Below are 20,065 nucleotides of genomic sequence, written 5' to 3'. Positions count from 1 at the left end.
ACTTTGTATTTTCTTGCCAGATACATGACCATCAGTGATGATTGGGAAATTCCACCAAAACAGCCATTCAAAGATTTTGTAAGTAATGGTAAAATGTGAATTAAACCTTATATGAACACTGGTTTCCGTATTACCTACTTTATTTTCACATTCATTGTCATATTTTTGTCTCAAGTCCAATTTCTATATCCCAATATTCAACTTGTTTTCCCTTTCCTATAAGGCAATGTAATATGTCTGGGACTTAATAGCTAAATCCAACTCTGATCAAGCAGGTACAAGTCCATACTGGAAGTGTTGTATAATTGACTTAGAAGCAGATATAAAATCCAACACTTAACTGGACAGCTGCCTATATTGGGCAAATGACACTAATCATTGCCATTACCATAAACGTCAATTACAAAGGTGCTACTTAAACCATACTAAGCATGCCAACTATTCTGGGCTGTTTGCACTTGTTAAAGTACCAATGCATACTTGAACCACGTTCAGTTCTCCAATGGTACACGTGAAATTCTGTTTCCCTGTCTCTTTTTTCTCTCCCCTCTCCTCCTGCCCCCTCTGCCATTCCCTAGCGCTCCTCCTCCCCCCCCCCCCCCCCCACACACACACACCTTGAATTATTGCAGGGGCATTTAGACATCAGTGCAGAGACGAAGGATGATTGCCTATGTGCTATTTGAAAAATTCTTCTTTACAGAAAGCACTGCATATAGAGGGCAAATTGCATTGACATGAATGTGCCTGCTATAAGCAGTAGGAACTGAATAAAGGAAATGTTCTATCTTCATACATCACATTTTAGAATTGACAACATCTTTCTCTGATCAATCAATAAAAGTTAATGCTAGCTTCATAACACTTGTATGTGATCTAGGGGAATCTTCGATACTGGTTAGAAGATCCTGACTGTCGCGATCAGTGCAGCATTATCTATGAGTCTGGAGATAGAACAGCTATTTTGTGGAATGACATAAAGGAACCTGTTGTCATTGAGGAACGTGCAGTAAGTATTATCCATATTTAACACTTCATTTGACTCTTGTGACTGATGCAAGTCTTGGAGGGCTAAACATGTTAAAACCAATTGCATTGAGATGATTTGCAATATTTTGCTGTTTTGCTTTAGTACCAATCTTAGTAAAATAGATTGGTTTCTAAAAAGGATGTTAAAACAAATTCCTTATTGGCTCTTGGTCAAAGCAGTATATAGCAGGACTGGAAGGCCCCAGGTTTGATTTGAATTTGTGCTGATTTGGCTAATCTTGGTTATGGTGACAGTTGTGCTAAGGAAGGGGTAAACCAGCCCCAATTACACTCCTGATCACTATCTTTTAGCCTCTCCTGGAGTGTGTGTGGAAGTTGGTCAAGAAGAAGATTAGGCTCAATAGTAATAATTGTGAAGTAACCTGCCCGGACTCATTGCTTTGACTTGTATGTGAAGAATGGCAACCTGAGCAAGATAGCTGAAAGTGATGAGCAAGAGGTGAGTCTGAGGGAGAAGGGAGAAATTTGAAGCAAAGAAGTTAAAAGATGGACTATATTTTCCTTTTGTTGTGCTATTCAGAGCAATTTTGGATGGGTTATTCATCGTACTGGATGAACAGGCTCCCTAGGTGCTAACAGTATTGATTCATTCAAATGCAAATAGAATAGATTTCTTTCAGAAATTAACATCTTGGGATACAGCATATGAGTCATTTGAGACATGGCATGTACTAAGTATAGTGTGGTTTCCAAAGCTCACAGACTGATTGATAGAAATGGATTGTTGTGATTAGTCAACAACTCCATTGGACTTGCTTTCTGGGAGACTAAGCGGCGTTAACTACACCCATCTTGAAACCATCGAGATATTCCTGAATTGAATGGGTTTTTCTGAGACAAAGAAGCTGTGAAGTAGCCACATCATAACAGAATGATGCCCATCCAGACATCACTAGGTAACCATGGATTTCACATCTTGGTCCATTGTGTGGTCACAGCAGGGGAGAAGGCCATGTGTTAACTAACAGAAATGCTAATGTGATGGATTTTGACCTTAAAAGGTAGCCCTCTGGAGAGAGAGAAAAGATAACTGCACCATCACAGAAAGCAGTCCAGCTAGTGGCTGTAGAAAGAAGCCCAGCCAAGCAAGGAAGGAACCCTGCTGCTAATTCTACACTTCAACTTGCTGCAGCAGAGAACTTAAAGTGACCACCACCTCCAGTCTGAAATCTTAACCACCAAAAAATCGACAACACCTCAACAAGGTCAAGACTGCAAACATCCAGGCCTGCACCTTTTAAAACAAAAGTAGACTGTTCTGAGAAGATCCAACAGGTTTACTGTAAACCACGAACACCTACCTTGCTTTATACCGTTCTCCTCTCTCTATTCTTGCGTGTGAGTGAATGTGTGCATGGGTGAGGTTGCAACCCTTGCGGGAATTGTGTAAAAATAGTTATCTTTTGTTCCACCTGCGAGAAAATCTGTCATTTGTCTCTTTATTTGACCCTAACATCACTCGGTCAGTTGGGAGGTTAACAGTGGAGAGTTACCACCTGTTTGTAACGGGCTCGAGGAACTTCGGTTCAGAGTTGATGAGCTGAAGGCCGAGCTACAGTCATTTCGATGCATCAGCGAGGGGGAAAGTTGCCTGGATACTTTGTTCCAGAGGCAGCCGTACCATTTAGGCTAGGTTCTTCTGATGTGGTCAGAGACAGCGGGGTATGACTACGAGTGAAGCGGATAAGTCGATTGACAATGTACAGGTGGAGGAGCCCGAGACCTAGCAATTGTCCAACAGGCTCGAGTTTCTTACAGCTTATATAGATGAGAGCAGGGGCTGTAGGATGGACGAGCAAACTGACCATGGCGCCGTAGTGCAGGAAGCTATTCAAGTAAGGGGAGTAAATAGGAATGCAGTGGTAAGAGGGGACAGTATGGTCGGGGGATAGACACTGCTCTCTGCAGCTGAACGTGTGAGTCCAGAAGGATGTGTTGCCTGCCCGATGCTGGGGTTTGGGTCATCTGCTCGGGCTGGAGAGGAACTTACAGGGGGAGTGGAGGATCCAGTCGTTGTGGTCCATGTGGGTATCAACGGCAAAGATGGGACTAGGAGAGAGGTTCTGTTTCGGGATTATGAGCAGTTAGGGGCTAAATAAAAAGGCAGAACCGCAAAGACAGTAATCGCTGGATTACTAGCTGAGCCACGAGCAAATTGGGGTAGGGTAAATAAGACTAGAGAGTTAAATGTGTGGCTCAAGGACTGGTGTGGGAGAAATGGGTTTTGATTCAAAGGGCACTGGCACCAGTACTGGGAAAAGTGGGAACTATCCCGTTGTCACGGTCTTCACCTGAACTGTGCTGGGACCGGTGTTCTGGTGAGTCGTATAACTAGGGCAGTAGAGAGGGCTTTAAACTAAATAGTGGTTGGGGGGGTGGGGGGGGTATCTAGTGAGGTGAGATGTGGTAAATTTAAAGGGAAAGGAAGGGCAATAGTGCAGGGTAGCAACATGGGTAATGATAACCAAAGTGTGGCAGGAAGGGACAGAGCATACAAACTCAAGAGTGCACCTGCAGATGAGGCCAGTGATGGTAAAAAGACTACTGAAGGCTCTGTAGCTGAATGCACGCAGCACTTGTAACAAAACGGATGAATTGTTAGCACAAATAGAAATAAATATATATGACCTAAATATATATGCTAGCCAATAGAGACGCGGTTGCAAGGAAACTATGACTGGGACCTGAATATTCAAGGGTATTTGACATTTCGGAAGGACAAGAAGCTAGGAAAAGGTGGTGGGGTAGCTCTGTTAATTAAGGGTGACAGTACAGTAGTGAGGGATGACCTTCGTTCAAAAGATCAAGATGTAAAATGTTTTGGTAGAGATGAGAAATAGCAATGGAAAGAAGTCACTTGTGGGATGAGTTTATAGGAGTCCTAACAGTAGCTACACTGTAGGACAGAACATACAGGAGGAAATAATGGGGGCTTATAAGAAAGGTACGGCAATAATCATGTGATTTTAATCTACATGTTGGACGAATCAGATTGGCAAAGGTAGCCTGGAAGATGAGTTCATAAAGTGTATTAGGGACAATTTCTTAGAGCAGTACATTCTAGTGCTAACAATGGAGCAGGCCACTCTAGACCTGGTAATGTGCAATGAGACAGGATTAATTATGACCTCATAGTAAAGGAACCTCGAGGCAATAGTGATCATAACATGATAGAATTTCACATTCAGTTTCAGGGTGAGAACTGTGGGTCTAAGACTAGTGTTTTAAACTTAAATAAAGGCAATTACAAGGGTATGAAGACAGAGTTAGTCAAGGTGAACTGGGAAATTAGGTTAAAAGATAGGACAGTAGAGAAGCAGTGGCAGACATTTGAGATATTTCATAACTCAGCAAAGACGTATTCCAGTGAGAAAGAAAGACTCTAGGAGTAGGATGCACCATCTGAGGTTAACTAAAGTTAAAGATAGTATTAGATTGAAAGAAAGATTAATGGTAGATCAGCAGATTGGACAGATTTTAAAAATCAGCAAAGAATGCCTTATAAACAATGAGGAGGGAGAAATTAGAGCATGAGAGAAAGCTAGCTAAAAATATAAAAACAGATAGTAAGAGTTTCTACAAGTATTTAAGGAGGAAAAGATTAGCTCAAGTAAGCTTTGGTCCTTTGAGAGAGAGTCTGGGGAATTAATGTGTAACAAGGAAATGGCAGAAGTGTTGAACAGGTATTCTGTGTCGGTCTTCACTGTAGAAGACAGAAAACAACCCGAGATACTTGAAAAATGAGAGGTAAAAGGGAGGGAAGAACTTAAAACAATCACAATCACCAGAGAAAAGGTACTTGGAAAACTGTTTGAGCTAAAGACTGACAAGTCCCCAGGAGCTGATGGGTCTTAAAAGAAGTGGCTGCAGAGATAATAGACTCCCCAGATTCTGGAAAGGTCCCAGTGGATTGGAATGTCGCTCATGTAACACCTCTACTTAAGAAAGTAGGGAGACAGAAAGCAACAAACTACATGCCAATTAGCCTAACATCTGTCATAGGGAAGATGCTAGAATTCATTATTAAGGATGTTATAGCAGGAGATTTAGAAAATCATAATGCAATCAGGCAGAGTCAACATAACATGGCTTTGTGAAAGGAAAATCTTGTTTGGCTAACATATGACAGTTCTTTGAGGAAGTAGCAAGCAACGTGGATAAAGGGGGACCTGTAGATGTGGTGAAAGGGGGGGACTTGTAGATGTGATAGACTTGGATTATCAAAAGGTATTTGATAAGGTACCATATCAGAGGTTACTGCATAAAATAAGAGCTCATGGTATAGGGGGTAACATATTAGCATGAATAGAGGATTGGTTAGCTAACAAGAAGCAGAGAGTAGGGGTAAATGGGTCATTTTTCGGTTGGCAGGATGTGACTAGTGGAGTGCCACAGGGATCAGTGGTGGGGCCTCAACTGTTTACAATCTGCACCAATGACTTGGATGAAGGGACTGAATGTATGGTTCCTAAATTTGCAGATGAGACAAAGATAGTTAGGAAGGTAAGTTGTCAAGAGGCCATAGAGTTTACAAAGGGATAATAGGTTAAGTGAGTGGGCAAAAATGTGGCAGAGTATAATGTGGGAAAATGTGAAGTTGTCCACTGGCAGGAAGAATGGAAAAACAGAATATTATTTAAATAGAGAGAGTCTGCAGAACTCTTTGGTGCAGAGGGATCTGGGTGTCCTGGTATATGAATCGCAAAAAGTTAGTACACCAGTACAGCAAGTGATTAGGAGGGCAAATGTTGTCCGTTTATTGCAAGGAGAATAGAATATAGAAGTAGAGAAGTTTTGTTACGGCTGTACAGGGCCTTAGTGAGACCATATCTGGAGTACTGAGTACAGTTTTGGTCCTGTTACTTAAAGGATAAAATTGCATTAGAAACAGTTCAGAGAAGGTTCACTCGACTGATTCCTGGAATGAAGGGGTTATTTTGTGAGGAAAGGTTGAACAGGTTGGGCCTATACCCATTGCAGTTTAGAAGAATGAGAGGTGATCTTGTTGAAACATATAAGATCCTGAGGGGACTTGACAGGGTTGATTCTGGAAGGATGTTTCTACTTGTGAGCGAGACCAAAACTAGGAGACTGGTTAAAAATCAGGGGTCTCCCATTTAAGACAAAGATGAAAAATATTTTCTGAGGGTCGTTAGTCTGGAATTCACTTTCTCAGAGCAGTAGAGGCTGGGTCATTGAATATATTCAAGGCTGAGTTAGATAGATTCTTCATAGACAGGGGAGTCCGGTGTTATGAGGGGCAGACAGGAAAATGGAGTTGAGGCCACAATCAGATCAGCCAGGATCTTATCAAATGGCGGAGCAGGCTTGAGAGGCCAAATTACCTACTCCCGCTGCTAATTCGCATATATGTATACATTGTGTCATGCAACTACCAGCACGGTAGACGGTGAACTCATGGCGAGTAACTCGCCTCCTGACTCCCCAAAGCCTGTCCACCATCTACAAGGCACAAGTCAGGAGTGTGATGGAATACTCTCCGTCTTCCTGGATGAATGCAGCTCCAACAACACTCAAGATCCTCAACGTCATCCAGGACAAAGCAACCTGCTTGATCAGCACCCTATCCACCATTGCAACAATGGCAGCAGTGTGTACCATATGCAAGATGCACTGCAACAACTTTCCAAGCCTCCTTCAACAGCACCTTCCTAATCTGCGACCTCAACCACCTAGAAGGACAAGGGCAGCAAACACATGGGACCTCCATCACCTGTATGTTTCCCTCCAAGACACACATCATCCTGATTTGGAACTATATCGCCATTCCATCACCGTTCCTGGGTCAAAAACCTGGAACTCCCTCCCTAACAGCACAGTGGGTGTACGTACACCAGATGAACTGCAGCACTTCAAGAAGGTGGCTCATCACGTTCAAGGGCAATTAGAGATGGGCAACTAATCCTGGCGATGCCAGCAACACTCGCATCTCATGAAAGGATAAAGGAAAAGATGGACCTTTTTTTTGTCCAGCAATTCCTAAGCCACCTTGTATGGAGAATGTTGAGGTTTATTGATATCCTATGTTGTGTGGTTGAATAATTTCTAATATCATGGTTGATTTGTTGGGAGTTATTAACTCTCCCAAAGCTATTTGGATTTAAAATTACCTAAGGAGCAAAACAGAAAAGTGTTGATTTAAGGCTAACTTAAAATTCCTGTCTGTCAACAGAAATAAATATACAAATGATTCATTATGCTTCATGTATTAATGACTCACTGTTAATGATCCCACAGGTAATCACAGTATTTGCTTCTTGTAAATCTATAAATTGTTCTCTGAACCATGTTTTTGGTAAATACCTCAGACTATTTGTTGTAAGTCTTGGTCAGAACTTGAGCATATTTCAACAGTAAATCTTAGGGTACATATCTCAGTCAGTTGATCTTTGCAAGGACTGTTCAGTCTTGTGGCAGCCAAGTTTATTGTGCTTGTTTGTAGTGTTCCTGAGTTGGCTGTTCACTGAGCTAGGTCCAACCAGGCTCAAACTGTTTAGGATTATAAATGTGTTTTGTTTTTTGTTGACAGCGTTGGACAGAGACATATGTTCGTTGGTCTCCCAAAGGCACTTACTTAGCAACGTTCCATCAGCGTGGTATTGCTCTTTGGGGTGGGGAGAAGTTCAAGCAGATTCAGCGTTTTAGCCACCAAGGTGTCCAGCTAATCGATTTTTCTCCATGTGAAAGGTATCTACTTCTGTTAGATGCTGGGCTGAAAGTCCCCACAATATTTTCCTCAATCTTGGTACTGCATTTGTCACCAAATTAAAAGTATTAGTTTCACTGTATTCTGAAATTTAAATGTGAAATGTTTTACAATCTGTCGAAACATTTTGCATTAGATTACCCACACTGTTTCTCTTATTTTATCTTATTTTACTGATGCCTAAAGTCTCCACTTTCCATGCACAATATGTTGAAATGATCTTCCTTCGTCTTTTGTGGAAAGAGAAACAGAATGTTTCGGTAAAGTTTCTCTCTTCAGAGATGCTGCCAGACCTAAGTATTTCCAGCATTTTCTGTCTATATTTCAGATTTCCATCATCCACAATATTTTGCTTTTGCATTTTTTGTAATTTTTTTCAATCTCCACATAAATGTTGAAGTGTAATCTTGAGTTTTAGGGGATGTGGTGGCAAGTAAAATAAAGGAAAACCCAAAAAATTTTGTATAAATACAGAGTGAGGAAAGAATAGGGCCCATTAGGGACCATAACAGTAACTGGTGTTTTAAGGGAGGCAGGGGTCGCGTTGGTATGATTTGTAATGAGTACTTGGCAACTGTTTTCACAAAAAAAAAGGGATGATGCAGACATTGCAATCAGGGAGGAGGAATGTGGAATATTAGATGAAATTAACATTGTGAGAGAGGACGCTGTAAGGGGTTTATCATCTTTGAAAGTGGATAAATTCCCAGGCCTAGATGAAATATATCGTAGGCTGTTAAGGGAAGCAAGAGAAGAAATAGCGAGGCCTCTAACCATTTTCCAATCTTCTCTGGCTAAAGGTGTGGTGCCAGAGGGCTGGAGGACAGCTAACATTATACCATTTGTTTAAAGGGGGAGAAAGGGATCGACCAAGTAATTACAGGTCAACTAGCCTAATCTTGGTGGTGGGAAAATTATTGGGGGAAAATCTGGGATAGGATAAATTTTCATTTAGAAAGATGCAGATTAATTGAAGACAGCATGGATTTGTTAAAGGAGGGTCATGTCTGAATAACTGAATTTTTTGAAGAGGTAACATGAGAGTAGTGCATTTAATGTAGTCTGTATGGATTTTTAACAAGGCTTTTGATAAAGTCTCACATGGCAGGCTGGTCACGAAAGTAAAAGCCCATGGGATCCAAGGTAAATGGAAAGTTGGATCCAAAATAGGCACAGAGGCAGGAAGCAAAGGGTAATGGTCGCTAAGGTTTTTTGTGACAGGCTGTTTTCAGTGGGATTCCATAGGACTGAGTCCCTTGCTTTTTGTGGTATATATCAGTGATTTGGACTTGAATGTAGGGGGTATGATTAAGAAGTTTGTAGATGATACAAAAATTGGGCGTGTGGTTGATAATGAAGAAAGCTGTAGATTGCAGGAGATGTCAATGGACTAGTCAGGTGGGTGGAACAGTGGCAAATGGAGTTGAATCCGGTGAAGTGCATTTTGGGAAGGTTAACACGGCAAGGGAATATGCAATAAATGGTAGGATACTGAGAAGTGTAGAGGAACAAAGGAACCTTGGAGTGCATCTCCACAGATCCCTGAAGGTAGCTGGGCAGATGGATAGGGTGGTCAAGAAGGCATATGGAGTACTTGCCTTTATTATCTGAGGCATAGAATAGAAGATGGGGATGTTGTGCTCGAACTGTATAAAACACTAGTTAGGCCACAGCTGGAGTACTGCGTGCAGTTCTGGTCACCGCACTATAGGGAAGATGTGATTGCACTAGAGAGGGTACAGACGAGATTTATGAGGATGTTGCCTTGACTGGAGAATTCTAGTTATAAGGAAAGATTGGAGAGGCTACAATTTTTTTCTTTGGACCAGAGGAGGCTCAGGGGGGACCTAATTGAAGTCTATAAAATTATTAGGGGTCTAACTAGAATGGATAGGAAGGCTCTGTTCTCCTTGGTTGAGGAATCTGTAACCAGGGTCTTAGATTTAGTGTAAGCACAGGAGGTTTAGAGGAGATCAAGGGGAAATATTTTCATCCAGAGAGTAGCAGAGGCAGAAACTGTCATAACATCAAAAATTACTTGAATATGCATTAGAAATGCCATAACCTACAAAGCTACGGACCAAGAGATGTGAAGTGGGAATAGGCTGGACAGCTATTTGTCGGCTGGCGTGGATACGATGGGCCCAATGGCCTCCTTCCATGCAGTAAATTTCTATAATTCTGTGATTCAATGGACAGCAAATGTCATCCCTGTCTGAGCTGGATTTAGAACCATAGAAAAATTACAGCACAGAAGAAGGCCATTGAGCCCAACAAGTCTGCGCCGGACGAGAAAACTAGCCGCCCAATCTAATTTGAACCCCACATCCCATTGATGAATGTTCCATATCGAAGTCACTAACCTGGTTATCCTCTTCATTTTCTTCCTTCTCCCCAATCTCTTTTCATTATTTCTATCTTTAAATCTTTAACTTCACTGTCATTGAAGTTTGCTTCTGGCATTGTGTAGTTGTTTCACTGCTGCTGATGTTAGCACCTGCAACTTCATGTATTGGGTGAACGCCGTTCTGTGGGATAGATATGAGAAATGTATGTAAACGCTACCAATTTGTGTTATTTTATAACTCTGCAGATATATGGTGTCATTTAGCCCTTTGATGGACACAAAAGATGATCCTCAAGCCATCATCATTTGGGACGTATTAACAGGCCAGAAGAAGCGAGGATTTCATTGTGAGAGTTCAGCTCATTGGCCAATATTCAAGTGAGTATGACCTGAAGAGCTCAGATGAAGAGTTTGCATTATTGTGCCAAAGGCATTCACTATTGAGGAAAGCAAATTTGTTTAATAGTTTGCTGTTTATATTAACGGTCTTATGTGGTTGCACAATTCCTGTTTGGCTGCCCTTGCATTACTTTTTCCTGTCACACTATTTCTGTAACCACACGTGCCTGCCACTACTTCTTAACTAATACTTGCCTTTGGGTACTCCTAGCTGCTGTCTCCTTTGTTTCATGTGAACTTTCCTACCTAGCTAGCTGGGTTCCCCACCCACTGCACCCCAACTCCCATTTAAAAGTGCTGTTTACCAGTTTAAATAATTGTAAGCTTTTCCAGTTCACTGCTTGCGAAACCATTTAATTTTTTTTTAAACCTTTGGTGGAAAGGGAAGAATTCTCCTTCACTGTTTTCTCCCGCCTGTCCCGAGAGCCTGTGTTTTCTGCTACCTTCCCACCAACAGTGGTTGCCAATGCAGTTCTCCACACTTGCCACTGCTGACCTTCCCTCAGCCCCCAACAACATTTCATCATTGTGTTTTTTCTCAACTGCAGCCCACAGACCTCTTTCCCAATACATAGAACATAGAACATTACAGCGCAGTACAGGCCCTTCGGCCCTCGATGTTGCGCCGACCTGTGAAATGTGCATCCAACAACCCCATTTCCTCCCGTTTCCATGTTACCAAACTTGACAGTGACTTTCTAGTGCTCCCATGCATCAAGACCATCCTCTTAACATTATTCAGCTGCATTCTTTGCAGTAACTGCGTAGTACCAACAACCTACTTGCATACTCAGCATTGTCCCTTGATCTTGACTCGCTGTGATCAATGCCATTATACAATATTTCCAATGTAATGCTGATCTTTGCAACAAATTCGATATTTGGTATGGGGAATTTTGAGAGCGTGGCTCAGCCCTGGTACTACATTTAATATTGATTGGTTTATGGAAACTTGAACTGTAAAGAGCAGAGCATGAATATCATTTTAAATGGTTCTTCTTCAATAGATGGAGCCATGATGGGAAGTTTTTTGCACGAATGACACAAGACACACTTAGTATTTATGAAACACCTGTGAGTATTTCTGTTAACTGCTAGAATCCTGACCTGTTTTCTTAGATTTTCCAGAAAATAACTCCATAACCTAAATAAAATGATTCAAGATGAAGTGTACAGATTGTTTAAACAGTTTTTAAAAAAGGCTTCTCAACAGTAGAAATGAGGGATTTGAATATAGGCAATCTTTGGAAACATCTAGACACAAGCAAAATATTGCAGATGCTCTAAATTTAAAATAAGCATAATGCTGGGAATACTCAGCAACTCTGACAGCATCTATGGAGAGAAAATCAGAACGTTTCAGGTTTGTGACCTTTCATCAGAACTGGGTGAAGTTTTAAATATAATAGGTTTTGAACAAGTAAGTGGGGGGGGGGAGAAGAAAAAGGGAAGGTCTGTGATAGGATGGAGGGCAGGAAGGATTAAATGTCCTAAAGGTTCATGTTGCAAGGCCAAAGGGAGTGTAAATGGGACTAGTGAAACAAAAGATGCGTTTAGAGGAGATGTGAATGGCAGGATCCTGAATAGCTACCATCCGAAAGCAAAGTTAAGGAACGAAGCGAGGAATGAGAGGGAAAAAAAATGAAACCAGCAAAGAAACACAAAACAAAATGGGAGCAGAGGTTATGATCTACAATTGTTGAACTCAATGTTGAGTCCAGAAGGCTGTAAAGTTGAAAGATGAGGTGCTGTTTCTCAGGCTTGTGTTGAGCTTCATTGGAACACTAGCAGGCCAAGGACAGAAATGTCAAAGTGGAAGCAAGGTGGAAAATTAAAGTGACAGGCAACTGGAAGCTTGGGGTCACACTTGCAGACTGAACAGAGGTATTTGACAAATTGGTCACCCAACCTGCACTTGGTCTCCCCAATGTTGAGGAGACCACATCGTGAACAGTGAATATAGTATGTTAAATAGAAAGAAGTACAAGTAAATTACCATGAAGAAGTGTTTGGGGCTTTCGACAGTGAGAAAGGAGGGGGTAAAAGGGCAAGTGTTGTGTCTCTTGCGCTTGAATGGAAAGTGAGGGTATGTTGGGGGTGACTGAAGTGGACCAGGGCTTCGTGGAGGGAATGTTTCCTTCAGAATGCTGGGAGGAAGGGGAAGATCTGTTTAGTGGTGGCATCATGCTGGAGGTGGGGGAAATGGCCGAGGAGAGGATGATCAGTTTGAATACGGAGATTGGTGGGGTGGAAAGTGAGGACAAGGGGAATCCTATTCTGGTTCTGGGAGGGAGGGGACGGGCAGAAATTCATGAAATAGAATGGACATGGTTGAGGGCCCCATCAACCACAGCGGAGGGGGGTGGGTTGAGACATTTCAGAAGCGCTAGTATGGAAGGTTGCATCATCAGAACCGATGCGACGGAGAAGCTGAGAAAATGCAATAGAGTCCTTATGGGAAACTGGGTGTGAAGAAATACAGTCCAGATAGCTGTGGGAGTCTGCGAGCTTATAAGTGAATATTGATGGTTGATAACCTATCCCCAGAAATGGAGACAGAAGTCAAGGAAGGGATGGACCATGTGAAGGAGAATGGAAGGTGGAAATTGGAAGTAGTCAATGAAATTATCCAGTTCAAGGCAAGAGCAGGAAACTGCACTGATAGTCATCAGTGTACTGGAAAAAGAGGTGAGGGAGGGGGCCTGAGTAGGTCTGGAACAAGGAATGTTTCGCATTCTACCAAAAGGCCGGTATAGTTAGGACCCATGCGGGTGTGCATAGCAACACCTTTTATTTAGAGGAAGTGAGTGAAGTTGAAGGAGTTGTTGTTCAGTGTGAGAGCAAGTTCAGCCAGGTGGAGGAGGGTGGTGGTGGTTGGGCCTCTGTTCAAGGAAGAAGTGGAGAGCTCTCAGACTGTCCTGGTGGGGGATGAAGGTGCAGAGGGATGGATGTCCATGCATGACCAAGACTTGGGGTCAAGAAAGTAGTTGTGGAAACCATGGCGAGATTGGTAAAAATTGGAGAGATTATGACCAGAGCTGGAATTCCAGCACAAAAATGGGAAAGCTGGCTACCAACATACAGGCAGCAACAAAATGTGAATACGTAATGTTTTTGTTGGTATTAGAAAGGAAATGAGAGACGGGATAAATATTGTAAATTCCCAAAAAATCATTGGACTTTATTTGGCAAGTTTTTTTAGAGGAAGATCAACATCTGATTAATACTTATTTAAAATCCAGTTGGAGGTTTGGGTAATAGCTGAAAACAACTGTAATATTGTGTTATAAATATATATGACAGGAAATTCTGGAAAACAAGTGAAAAAAAGATGGAAGGACCTACAAACTTCTGTATAGTATTTAAGTTATGATGAAGGTAGAACTGACAGTGGCGGCTTTACTCAGTAAACCTATATCCCTCGCTCAGCAGAGCCAGACTTTAACAATGTGATTAATTCTGATCTGATTATTGGTCTTTTTCAAAAATGTCTACATTCATGAAGATTGGCCTTTTGCATGAGGAACTATAGAATGCCTGGCACCCATGGAACTCCAGTTTCAGCAAGCAGGGGAGAAAATTGGTGGGGGGTAGAATAGAGAAACCAAAATAAAACCAATCCTGAATGGGATTTGGTTAAAAATGGGGGGGGGGGGGGAATATAAACGAGTGAGATTTTAATTCATCTGAAGTCTTGCTTGTACTACACAATTACGATAACACCAAATTGTTTTTTTATTTTCAGTCAATGGGGCTGTTGGATAAGAAGAGTCTGAAGATCTGTGGAATAAAGTAAGTACATGTGCTGTAAGCTGGTAAATTATCAGGTTTTATTGACCCTGGAGAGATACTTAAAAAGTGACCGCTTGGAACATTCTGTTTCCTTCTCCTCCTCTCCCCTTTCCTTCTCCTCCTCTCCCCTTTCCTTCTCCCCCTCTCCCCCTTCCTTCTCCCCCTCTCCCCCTTCCTTCTCCCCCTCTCCCCCTTCCTTCCCCCCCCCCCTCACTCCTCCCCACCACAGAAACAATTCTTGCAGCCTGTTGTTCTGCATACCATAATTTTCATAGCCACAAAAATGCAAATAGTTGTCTTTAATTAGATTATCTGTCTTTTGGCAGTACAGAACTTAGGAGTATTTCTGAAAATTGAGACATGTTGAAGCTTTTCGTCTTGCACTCATCAGGACAAGCCACAAGAATACCAATGTAAGGGAAAACAATAATTTTATACTGTATGAGAAGAGTGCTGATTGGCAAGTGAACTCTAACTGGTAGAGGCATTGCCATGGAGGATGCACCAGTTTATGGTGACTGACGGTTAACTGCCAAGCTTTGTTGAAATTTAAACCTGGCAGTTTGATTGGTCAGGGCATTGTCCTGAGGAATGAACCAGCGAATAGCTGTCACTTATTTTGTTTCGCTGAAACAGGTGCAATGTGTGTACATGTTCTTTCTATCTGCAAGGAACAGGGCCCTGTGTATTAATATATGTAGCATATATTAATGTATGTAGATATATGTATCTCTGTTTCCTCCAGGGATTTCTCGTGGTCTCCGGGTGACAATGTTATTGCATTCTGGGTGCCAGAGGATAAAGATATTCCAGCCAGAGTCACTCTCATGCAGTTTCCAACACGGCAAGAAATAAGAGTGCGCAATCTGTTCAATGTGGTGGACTGTAAATTACATTGGCAGAAAAATGGAGATTACCTGTGTGTGAAAGTAGATAGAACTCTGAAGGGTATACAGGTACGTGTTTGAGCCATGGATAATGGCTGACAAAAGTACTACACATGCCCAAGAAAGGAATTGCCAAATTACTTGGTTTCATATAGTGTAAATTTTTCTCTCATTGTAAGAACATTTATACCAGGGTGCCCAACCTTTTTGTGTGAGGGGCCACGCTGCAGTTTTTGACCTACATAAGGAGCTGGTGAGCAAATTTCGGCAAGAAAAAGGCATTAGAAATAGGGCATACTGGATTTAAAAAAAAAATTACTAACCATTTTTTTCCAACAATTCCTTCCTTTGCCCACCATGCACCAGGAGTGGAAACACACTACCACTCGGCGCAGCCCTGCAATCTGAATCATGGATCACCTGCCTCCGCCAGCACAATCTGTGTGCGCTCAATCCCACCCCACTGTCTGTGTGTTGAAACTCCCACCAACCCCCCTCCCGTCTCTGTGTGCTTACCCCCTCCCCCCGACTGGCACCAGTCTTCCCAGCAAGTCCCACCTCCCCTGGGCCCCTGTTCGACGAAGGTCTATGCTATGATTAGTGTGCTTCCACGTCAGGTGCACACACGTCATTGTGCCCCCCCACCCACCCTTACTGCCACTAACTGCAGGAAACAAAGGCTAGTGGCTGCTGAGGCACAGGCTGAACTGCTGCAACTCTAAGCTTACTGCTAACAACTGGGGGCACAAATGGAACAAATCAATCTTGCCCCTTTCTGTTTACAAGTTATGAAGGATTGGCAGGCCGGATTCTGGCCCGCAGGCCGTATGTTGGACAACTCTGATTTAGAGCAAATACCTTGCAAGTTTTTGGAATTCGTGAAAAATTCTGCTGACTAAATTAGAAAAAGCAGTTTCCTGGGTGAGTTGGTGATGAGGGGTGATCAATTTACAATCGAGTGAAGTGAGAGATTGGGTGAAATGTGTTTGTGTAGGGGGTTGTTGGAGCTTAGAATGTTTTGCCACAGGGAATGTTTGAGACAGAGACTACACTTAAGGGAAAATGATGAGGAAGATGTGGGGAGAGTAGAACAGTCAGATCAGTGTTGCATTCGTTTCTCTTTCAAAGAGCCCGCCATGACCTCGTGCTGTAAAAATTTCTGTAGTCAGAGTGGGAAAGGATAGCACAAGTAGAAGTGAAGAGCACTTGTCGAACTTGAGTACAGAATTTAATCCTTGATGGACTAATTCCTGAGTTGTCCCTTTTTTGCTGGTGGAGTGAATTCTGTATTCAGCAGTTCATAATTGACTGTTTTAATTTTACAAAGTAGTATATGCTTCCAGTTGGTATATTTGTACCCAATCATTTTGCAACAACTTGCACTGATTTGTGGTGTGACTTCATGGTATCTAAACATTCTCTTATAACAAACTAGCCTCAGCTAATTCATAAGTTGTTCTTTCTGAAATTCATTTTCACCCATAAGTTTTCATACAATTGCATTAGTTTCCCATTCAAAGGGCAACAAACATGAAATTTAATTACATAGGCTGACATTTCATGTGCAGTAATTGATCTCATCCTCATATATATATATATATATATATATATATATATATATATATATTTTAAATGTGGAGCTCAAATTAGTTTTCTGTAAATGTTTTGAACTGTTTAGATTTAGTTTAGTTTAGAGATACAGCACTGAAACAGGCCCTTCGGCCCACCGAGTCTGTGCCGACCATCAACCACCCGTTTACACTAATCCTACACTAATCCCATATTCCTATCACATCCCCACCTATCTCTATATATTTCCCTACCACCTACCTATACTAGGGGCAATTTCGAATGGCCAATTTACCTATCAACCTGCAAGTCTTTGGCATGTGGGAGGAAACCGGAGCACCCGGAGGAAACCCACGCAGACACAGGGAGAACTTGCAAACTCCACACAGGCAGTACCCGGAATTGAACCCGGGTCGCTGGAGCTGTGAGGCTGCGGTGCTAACCACTGCGCCACTGTGCGATGTCTACTCTTCTATCCCAGAGACTTTCATTAATTACTCTTGTTAATTGTTCTGATATGTAGTTAATTGTGTCATGCTTAGTAAGTTCTCCCTTTACAGGGTCTTGTGACTAACTTTGAAATCTTCAGAATGAGGGAAAAGCAAGTTCCTGTGGATGTTGTGGAAATGAAAGGTGGGTTGTCTCAAATTGACTATTGGCCTTATTTATGTTCTCCCAATGGAAGCAAAAGCCTCAATTAAAGCACTACTGTGGAATTTCATGTGGATCCAGAGAGCTTCTAATTGAGATTTTATTTTTACTGCATAGTTTCCAAAGTTTGGGGGTGTGGGTGGTTGACATTGTTATATTTCGATAATCCGCTATTTGAAAATGAGTTCTTGGAATGATACAGCACAGAAGGAGGTCCATTGTGCTTGTGCCAGCTCTATGAAAGAGCTATCTAATTAGTCGCACTATCCTCTTTCCCCGTAGCCCTGCAAATTCCCACCCTTCAAGTACTTGTCTGATTTTCTTTTGGCCAGTGTATTCCAGATCACAACTCACCTTTTGGTTCTTTTGCCAATTACCTTACATTTTCTGTGACTGGAAACTGTTTCTCTTTATTTACTCTTATCAAAAACTTTATGGATTTTAAATGCCTCTATCAAATCTCCCCTTAACCTTCTGTGCTCTATGGGGAACAATGCAAGTTTCTCTAGTCTCTCCCCATAACTGAAGTCTTTCACACCTGGTACCATTCTAGTTAATCTTCTCTGCACCTTCTCTAAGGCCTTGACGTCCTTCCGAAAGTGTGATGCCCAGCCTTGGGGCACACAATACTCCAATTGGGGCATAACCAGTGTTATATAGAGGTTTAGTATAACTTCTTTGCTTTTGTACTCTGTAAAGTCAAGAATCCCCTATGCCTTCTCAACTTGTCCTGCCACCTTCAAAGACTTGTGTACGTACATAAACCCCCAGGTCATTCTGTTCCTGTAGTCCCTCTAAAATTCTTCTAATTAGTTTATATATCCTCTCCTCATTCTTCCTACCAAAATGCAACACTTCACACTACTCTCCTGTTAAATTTTATCTGCCATGTATCTGCTCAGTTCACCAGTCTGTGTACTCCTGAAGGTGGTTACTATTTTCCTCATTGTTTACTGCATTTCTGAGTTTCATGTCATCTGCAAACTTTGAAATTATGCCTTGTATACCCCAGTCCAGATCATTAAGAGCAGTGGTCCCAACACTGACCCCTGGGAAATATAACTGCACACTTGCCTGCAGTTTGGAAAACTCCTCACCATTACTCTGTTTTCGGTCCCTGAGCCAATTACATATCCATGCAGCCCCTTCAATCCCATTAATTTCAGTTTTGCAAACCAGTCTATTATGTAGTATTTTATCAAATATCTTTTGAAAGCCTGTAATACACATCAACTGCACTACCCTCATCAACCTTCTCCATTACTTCATCAAAGAACTCAATCAAGCTAGTCAAACATGATTTGTCCTTAACAAATCTGTGCTGGCTTTCATTTATTAACCCGTACTTTTCCCACCACCAATGGTAGGCTGACTGGCTTGTAGTTACCAGGTTTATCCCTCTTTTTGAACAGTTGTCTTCACTGAGTATGTTGGTCTCCAGAATGCTTAATATATTTACACTGCTTATGACGATGCAGAAATTCTCCTGTTATCCTTAATTTAACCATTGAACCGGGTGAGGCAGTGAATCAGAATGTCGTCCTCTTTAATTTCTTGAACCTGGGTTCCAGTATAGCAAAGTCAATTGTCATAAGTGTCTCTGCCATTCTGATATTGAAGCTGTCATTGCTTTTTTGCCATTTTAATGTAGGTCTAATGCATATTGATGTGGAATTATTGGGGATCTCTGCATTTACCTGTGACTTCAGCTACACTTCAGGTGTAACTGGTTGCATTCCCCATGAGGCATTTAGAAGGATCAACCATCTCTGCATCTATCCATCAAATCCTTTCATAATCTTAAGGACTTCAATCAGGTCAACCCTCAGCCTTCTTCTAGAGAAAATAAGTCAGTCACCTCGTCAGTGTTACAAAGCAGTACAACCTGAATGTAAATTGCATTATGTAGTGACACTAATGCTTATTAGTGGGCACTAGCAAACATCTGAAATCCACAAAGGTTGTAGAGATATGTAGTTAAAAAAGCCGTATGTGTGGAATTTAGAGTTGCAGAGCCGTTTTTCCAGGATAGGAATGGTTTTATTTGTTACGGGTTCAAGAGGGCAGTTATAGATATTGTCAACAATTCCGAGTGAAACTTCTGAAACCAGTAAATAACTCCAGCATCTAGAAAATGTGACTATAGTCTACCAGCAATTCAAAATTCCTGTTTTGGAATTATCTGTTTAGAATTGCGGTTGTGCAAAAAAATGCCCTGTGCTGTTTCATTAAAATGGCTTATTTTTCAGCTGTTGGATAATTTTGAATTTGGCTGAACTGTCTATGAATCAATAAGTTGGCTGTACACTAATCTAACACTTGTCCAAACTTATTTAGATATTTTTGGGTTGGGGAGATAGTTGCTTAGCTTTTAGAAGTGAATGCAAAATATTACATCTTTGGTTATGTTTTAAGCATTAAATAATCTTTAGTGGATTTTCTGAAAGTAAATACTTTGTTTACCAGTGTGTATTTTTCTTCATTTATGTCAGAGGGTATTATTGCTTTTGCTTGGGAGCCAAATGGAAGTAAATTTGCTGTGCTACATGGAGAAACACCCAGAATATCAGTATCCTTCTACCATGTGAAGAATAATGGCAAAATTGAACTCATTAGTAAGTAATTTTCCATTAGATTTATTGG

At 41.6% G+C, this 20,065-nt stretch overlaps 1 protein-coding gene across 1 annotated transcript in view; it reads left to right on the top strand.

The window, feature by feature from the left end:
- eif3ba (eukaryotic translation initiation factor 3, subunit Ba) overlaps positions 1-20,065 on the top strand; it is a 51,576-nt gene that overhangs the window by 16,338 nt on the left and 15,173 nt on the right. The window contains exons 4-12 of the mRNA XM_068055753.1: positions 21-78; positions 881-1,009; positions 7,601-7,758; positions 10,371-10,502; positions 11,531-11,597; positions 14,269-14,315; positions 15,061-15,271; positions 17,332-17,404; positions 19,915-20,037. Of these exons, the coding sequence (XP_067911854.1) occupies positions 21-78; positions 881-1,009; positions 7,601-7,758; positions 10,371-10,502; positions 11,531-11,597; positions 14,269-14,315; positions 15,061-15,271; positions 17,332-17,404; positions 19,915-20,037 (998 nt within the window). The remainder of the gene's footprint in view (positions 1-20; positions 79-880; positions 1,010-7,600; positions 7,759-10,370; positions 10,503-11,530; positions 11,598-14,268; positions 14,316-15,060; positions 15,272-17,331; positions 17,405-19,914; positions 20,038-20,065) is intronic.

This window comes from Heterodontus francisci, chromosome 24, assembly GCF_036365525.1.
Source record: "Heterodontus francisci isolate sHetFra1 chromosome 24, sHetFra1.hap1, whole genome shotgun sequence".
Taxonomy (NCBI): Eukaryota; Metazoa; Chordata; class Chondrichthyes; order Heterodontiformes; family Heterodontidae; genus Heterodontus; species Heterodontus francisci.
The sequence above is the reverse complement of the archived record's forward strand: the minus strand, read 5'-3'. Positions and strand labels throughout refer to the sequence as shown.